General features: G+C 44.2%; 1 protein-coding gene across 1 annotated transcript; it reads left to right on the top strand.

Moving 5' to 3' along the window:
* Positions 1-19: 19 nt before the first annotated feature.
* tob1a (transducer of ERBB2, 1a) lies at positions 20-3700 on the top strand. Its single transcript, XM_048246935.1, has 2 exons — positions 20-264; positions 1529-3700. Exon 2 carries the CDS (start codon positions 1756-1758, stop codon positions 2782-2784), a length of 1029 nt encoding a protein of 342 aa, XP_048102892.1. The 5' UTR covers positions 20-264; positions 1529-1755; the 3' UTR covers positions 2785-3700.
* The last annotated feature ends 3117 nt before the right edge of the window (positions 3701-6817 follow it).

The raw sequence follows: 6817 nt of genomic DNA, 5'->3' as shown, positions 1-6817 counted from the left end.
ACCTATAAATACAGGGTGAGCTTCATGGTACAGACTGAAGTTGTAAAAACAGCCAGGTGTAGAGAAGCAAGACCTTGCCTGTCGAAAGGTGAAAACGAAAAATTGCTTAAAAAAGAAACTTAAGAAAGATAATCTAGCTATAAACAGCTACACATACTGGAACATTTTTTTTATGATACATGTGAAGAAAATATTTATATCCACTCTCCTATTTGCACTAACGGTACTTTAGAACTACTGAGAATCTTTTTTTTTATCGTGAAAGTAAGTATTTCCTTCTATTTCTTCGTCTTTAATAGCTAATTGAAATGCTGAGTTCTTGCATTTGATAATTGATCACCATTTTGATTAGAAACTCAATAGTTCCAGTCGTTAATCATCTTGCCATATTAAATCCCAGCCAAGTTACTGCGTCAGTCATTGTATTATAATAGGGAGGGGTAAGCGTGACAAAATATATCTATATGAAGGCTGGTTTGCAGCCTGGTGATTTGAGCCCTATAATGTTGATTGTTGAGGCTTTTAAGTTCTTGTTTGATATTATGACATGTCCTTATCGTTGCAATAGGCTATCCCATTTAAAATCGCAGGAGTTAGATGTTCTTTAAATAACGCGTTTAAATCATCTGTCGAAGGAAGGTTATCTAACTCAGCATGTTTGCTTCTGTCAGTGTGTTTTTCTTGTGTGAATTAACTGGATTTGTGTTGGATCTCTGTAGGAATAAACCCTCTTTTGTCTTGTAGTTACACCCAAATCGTTGCATGCATACAAACAATGTGTTACTTGCCGAGAAGAATTTCTTTGCCCAATTACATTAGTTGTTTACTGTGAATTCATACGTCTCCATGTAGCATAAAGCGGGTTCTACTTTGTGAACAGATAACTTCATTCGATCGGAACAACCAAGTCCGTGTGGTGCCACCACTTCGAATCGGTTATGCATTGCATTGTAAGGGTTTAGAGCGAGGAAGGCTAGTTATTATGTAACACGAGATCAGCTCTGCGAGTCCCTCTGCTGCCTGCCTCAGACGATGAACCGCACACAGACTCGTAGGGCTTTTTACATATCTCTAAAAACAAAATGCACGGTTTGCATCTGTTTGCCTTGTGAAAGACACATTGGTAACTTTAACGTTTAGGATGCGTTAATTGTTTTCTGTAGCCTTTTTGTCTTAAAAGGAGGTTGCGCTATCTAACGTTATTCAGAGCAAGTGGTGTCAGCAGGTGGACGTCCTTTATCCGTTGTATGACAGAATGATTTTTTTACTTTTATTCTGTTTTTTTTCTCCATTGATCTACAATTTAAAATGTAATTTCACTCGAACTCTTCAACCATTTCAAGCGTCAGAGTAAGGACTGGTGGGTGACCAAATGGTGACGTTGTATAGCAAGAGTAGACTTAGCCTACTTGCATAAAACCACGTTTGCGTTTATGGCAATTGCATAACACCACGCTACCTCTAGGACTCATAATTCACACTTTATGGCATCTCACTAATTTACTTTTCCTCTCTCTCTCTCTTAAAGGGCCAGAATCACTCATCTGTGAACGAAGACATTTCCTCTGCAATCAGCACTTTGTTTTGAAATTTTGCAAAGTTTTTGTTTCCCTTTTTGTTACGCTGCCAGCTTTCAGGAGACCGTGCAACCTTGGGAGACTTTGACAATACTGCTGACGTGCCAACCTCAAAATCAACGGAAGTACTTTTTTTTCCAAGGAAAAGAATAATTTACACTTGGGCAATTCAGCAGCTATGCAGCTTGAAATCCAAGTAGCACTCAATTTTATAATTTCTTATCTGTACAACAAGCTGCCAAGACGACGTGTGAATATCTTCGGCGAGGAGCTTGAACGTCAGTTGAAGCAGAAGTACGAGGGACACTGGTATCCAGACAAGCCATACAAAGGGTCCGGCTTCCGATGCATACACGTCGGGGAGAAGGTGGACCCTGTGGTGGAGCAAGCTGCCAAAGAGAGTGGGTTGGACATTGAGGACGTCCGCAACAACCTGCCTCAGGACCTCAGTGTGTGGATCGACCCCTTCGAGGTGTCCTATCAGATCGGGGAGAAGGGGCCCGTCAAGGTGCTCTACGTGGACGATAGCAATGACAACGGGCTCGAGTTGGACAAGGAGATCAAGAACAGTTTCAACCCTGAGGCCCAGGTGTTCATGCCCATTAGCGAGCCTCCATCTGGGGCCTCCCCCACATCCAGCTCCCCCTCCCCTCCCTTCGGCCAGTCGGCCTCGGTCAGCCCCACCTTCATGCCACGCTCCACGCAGCCTTTAACCTTCACCACTGCCACCTTTGCCGCCACCAAGTTCGGCTCCACCAAAATGAAGAGCAGTGGCCGCAACAACAACAATGGCAGTGGCGGTGGTGCTGGCGGTAGCGGGAAGGTGGCCCGTACCTCCCCCACCAACCTGGGCCTGAATGTGAACAGCCTGCTGAAGCAGAAAGCCATCTCCACGTCCATGCACTCGCTCTACGGCCTCGGCCTGGGCGCGCCGCAGCCCCCGCAGCAGCAGCACCCCAAGCCCTCCGCCCTCTCCCCCAACGCCAAGGAGTTTGTGTTTCCCAGCCTGCAGGGCCAGGGCAGCCCGGGCGCTGTGTTCCCCGGGGACGGCCCACTCGGCCTGGGTCCTCTCCCGTACAGCAATGCCTTTGACGTTTTCGCGGCCTATGGGGGCCTCAACGAGAAGTCCCTCATGGATGGCTTGAATTTCAGCTTGAACAACATGCAGTATTCTAACCAGCAATTCCAGCCAGTTATGGCCAACTAGGAAAATAAAAATGGGAAAAATTGTCAACGACCAGAAATGTGAGTTGGAAAACGCACATTTGGGGAAGAAAGAGAAACAAAAATGTGGGAAAATGGATAAAGCTACATGTCAACTGTAAAGTCCCAGTGTACCAGTCCAAGCGCATGAGCCCAAGGGTGATGTACTATTTGCCCCCTTGAGTTTATTTTCTGTTTTTGTTATTTTGATTTTTATTTTTTTACGATGGAAAAAGCTTGTAGTACAACATGTTCAAGCTTGGTTACCTAAACTCAATACATTTTTATTTCTTTCTTTTGCCAACCAAGCACAAAATTATTTTTATGGACTGTTTTACGGTAACTATAAAGAAGAAAAAAAAACACTTGTCATGGCCTCTTACAGTATTTAAGACATAGCTGGACAGCCAATTTTTTTTGTCAAAGGATTGGCATCAATAAGTGGGATTTCCTGGTCTTTTTTCTAATTGTATAATTTAATTTAGTACAGAGTTTGTAAAATATCAGAGTATATATATTGTTTCTACGACATGGTATTGCATTTATATCTTTTTACTACTCCAGTGATCTGTGACGGCTGCCTCAGCTTTACGTTCTCTCTTTTTTTATTGAAATTGTAAAATGAATCCATCTTTAAAAACATCGAAGATTGTGTACAGAATATTCCGTAGTGGTGAAAAATTTAAGAATATTTGCTTTTTTTGAAAAAAAAGAAGAAAACATAAGAGTTGTATTTTCTGTTTAAGAGTTTAAAGATTTTTGCTATATTATGGACAAAATGTAATCGTATATTAATTTTGTACCTACATTGTGCAATACTTGATAAAAACAAACAGTATAACAAAGTATTTGGAGTCGGTGTCTTACATGTTGAGAGGGACTGATAGTTTATTAAGTTTGTATTAAAATGCTTGAAAATATGTTCTTGTCTTAATCTTATTTTTTTACATTGCTACTTGAGTGGTATGAGCAGCATAGCAGCTGCTCGTCACCTCTCTGCAGTGATGTGCCATTTTTCTCAAAAATTACCTTTTTAAACCAAACTTCTAGGACAAATGATACAAAATGCCAAATCGTGGGAAGAGCTAAAGCCCAGTAATGGGAGTGAAGCTCCCATTAGTGTTTACAAATGACAGTGAACACACTGGCCTCTCATTCATTTGTTTTTTTGTTTTTGCCTAAAGGGGAAACATAAGTGTCTATATGTTTACTTTATTTGATTGAGTTTTTTCCCCCTCGCTATAGTAAAGCACTCATGCACTCTTCATAATGCAGGAGTAAAAGCAAGTGGCTGATCTGGAGTGGCACATTGTGACTGCCTGCTAGGGCTCATTTGTCTCTGGCTAATGGTGGAGGTGTCCTTGTGCAGGGCTCAGCAGTGGGGATGTGGGAGCAAATGGTCATGGGGATGTCTTTCAGGGATTAGCGCCGTTCTCTGCTGCCTAATCTGTTTTGGATTCACTAGAGCGGTTCTGGTTTCAGTTGGGATGTCACGACGAGGCCTGGGATTTGATGAAGGGGGGGGGGGGGGTGTCGCTGTGCACTGGTCATGGCCTCAGTGAGTGATGCAGCCTTCTGGGCTCTTTTCCCCCTTTTCTCTTGGCTGCTAAAACAGGTGGAGTTGGCTGTGTAAATGAGCAGACAAGGTGTTGGGTAAATGTCAAGCATCTTGGTGAAAAGCATTTAATGGCAGCATTCAAGCAGGATATTTTAGCCTCTGATTAAGTTGATTGAGCAATGACATCTGGGGGAGAAGTGACTTCACAGATGAGTTAACTCGCCAACACACTTCCTTTTGCATCCACGTTGTGTTTGTGCCAAGCAGAGTGGCCCACCACACCCACCGCCCCTTGGGGTGTCTTAATTAGACATGGCTAAAACCTTCTGTCTGCTTCGAGAGTGAAAACAACGTGTTTTAGCACCAAACAAGGAACACTCGTCCAGTCCTAGACAGTCAGAGTAATATTTGTGTTTTTTGATAGACTGTTGGCGTCTGTTCGCAGTGTCCTTCACAGAACAAGTTGTGCAATGATGTCAGTTCTGTGCAACAGACTCTATTTATAAACGGCTAATTTCTGTGCCTACAATACGTCTTTATTTCATCAGTCTTCCTCATGGTCAAAATCACTGGGGTCTGTGCATGTTTTATTAACTAGCTGACGATTTTGGCTGCTGGGGCCAAAGGAAATGAGAGGACTGATCCAGTGAGATGTCCTTAAAAGGGTACTTAACTAGAATCCAATATCTCATGCCACAACCAGATTTAAGCCCTATATGTCTGCAGTGAGCCATATGACATGTGTGCAATGCACAAAGGCACTTGTTTTGCCCACAAGCATCTGAAATATATAAGCTTTGCTTCGTCTGAGTGTTTCCATCTGTTGATGTTCTTTTTCATATTCAAGTGCGAGTGGGTTAGTGGTGAAGGTGTCACACTTTGGTAACCTCAGTGGAGCCTTTTTAAGGGCAAAGATGTGCATGTAGAATGTCCTGTCCACTGTAATTCAACACTTGGCCTGAGGCATTCGACACTGAGGTCAAACCAGCAGACAACAGAAACATGTTTTAGGAAGGAGTCTCTCTCTGTGCTTGTCAGGAGGGTAGGAGGATAGACTGTGTTTTGGAAACAGCGAGGGGGTGTACTGTTCAACCTACTACCATTATTCATGGTTGCTTTGTATTTTTGCTCCTTTTATCTCTCTCTCTCTCTCTCTCTCTCTCTCTCCTTAACACACACACACACACACACATACATTCTCACGTGCACCTAGAGAAGAGCTGAAAGCGTGCCAAAAACAGGAAGACAGCAGTGTGAGCTGCAGTGTTGGTAGCCTGGCTCCAGGCTCTCATCCTCCACTCCTCACCAATGGGATCAACCCACAGTACACATGCCTCTCTAGCTAATCCATGGCCCCACACCAGAACGTCCACTAAGAGGTACCACCCAAGATGGCAAATTCTCTCTCTCTCACTATGATTTGATTAATGACTTTATGCAGCTTTATGTTTGGGGGGAGGGGGGGGTTGTTGAAGTGGGTGGTCAGCCATATCAGAAGCCGTCTGAGGCATGCACTCTCTCACCAACCAACCCCCACCCCCCATAGATATCCAGTAGCACGCTGGCTTATGATACGACAGCAGGGTAGGCATGTGGAATTGTAGGCTCTCTATAGTGAACTCTTCAGAGCCATTCTCCAGAGATTCTCTACAGAGCTGGACACCCCTGGAATCCCCACTAACCCCCCCGGCTCCTCACAGCCATCCACCCTTGCTAGGCGAGTAGGCAGTGGGCCAGCAAGACAGTCTCATCATCATCGCTGCTCCTGCATCTCACTGAAGTGAATAAGCAAATGTCACGTCACGTCACGCCACGCCACGCTCACTCGCCTGTCAGCCCCCAGCACAATGGCCGATCTGCCACGGAGGGACCACGGAACAGGAGGAGGGTGACACTCGCTTGTTTCTCACGGCAAGTTCCCCTGCCAGCGCCATAGTAACCGCTCTTGGTGCTTCGGAGAGGCAGGGAAGTGTTGAGGGGGTTGGACTGTTTGAATTGGCCTGCTGTATTATTTTTCCACCTCAAGGAAATATCTGCATGCCTTTCAAGAGCTACTCTGACATTTCAGGCTGTTATGATGTTGTGCAAGGAAGTCAGTGTACGGGATGAAATCGTTTGTCATGAGCGTTGTTTGTTGTCCTTAGACCAGGAGAGCTGAACTGGTAACAGCCCTGTGTAAATTATTTGGGTGTGATCACTGAGGGGCCTGATCCTAAATCATTATAACCAGCCTGATGCTTCATAAACATAGGCCTTGATCTATTTCAAAAGAGTCCTGTTCTGCTTATATCCTTCTAATGCCACATAAGCTAGTGCAGAAAATAGAGATGGCCAGACCTCGAGAGAGTACGAACGATGATTAATTAACACGAAAACATTGCCTGGTGGCCCTTTAAACAGCCTGTTCCCTGTGATTTATCATTTTGTTTTTAGATTTAGAGGCTCTTGGAGGCTCTTTTCATGCACTAACTTTTCAGCT

The sequence above is a fragment of the Alosa alosa genome, chromosome 6 (genome assembly GCF_017589495.1).
Source record: "Alosa alosa isolate M-15738 ecotype Scorff River chromosome 6, AALO_Geno_1.1, whole genome shotgun sequence".
Lineage (NCBI taxonomy): Eukaryota > Metazoa > Chordata > Actinopteri > Clupeiformes > Clupeidae > Alosa > Alosa alosa.
The sequence above is the reverse complement of the archived record's forward strand: the minus strand, read 5'-3'. Positions and strand labels throughout refer to the sequence as shown.

Coding starts and splice junctions, on each gene's coding strand:
- tob1a (XM_048246935.1), top strand. CDS start 1,756: ATGCAGCTTGAAATCCAAGTAGCACTCAATTTTATAATTTCTTATCTG.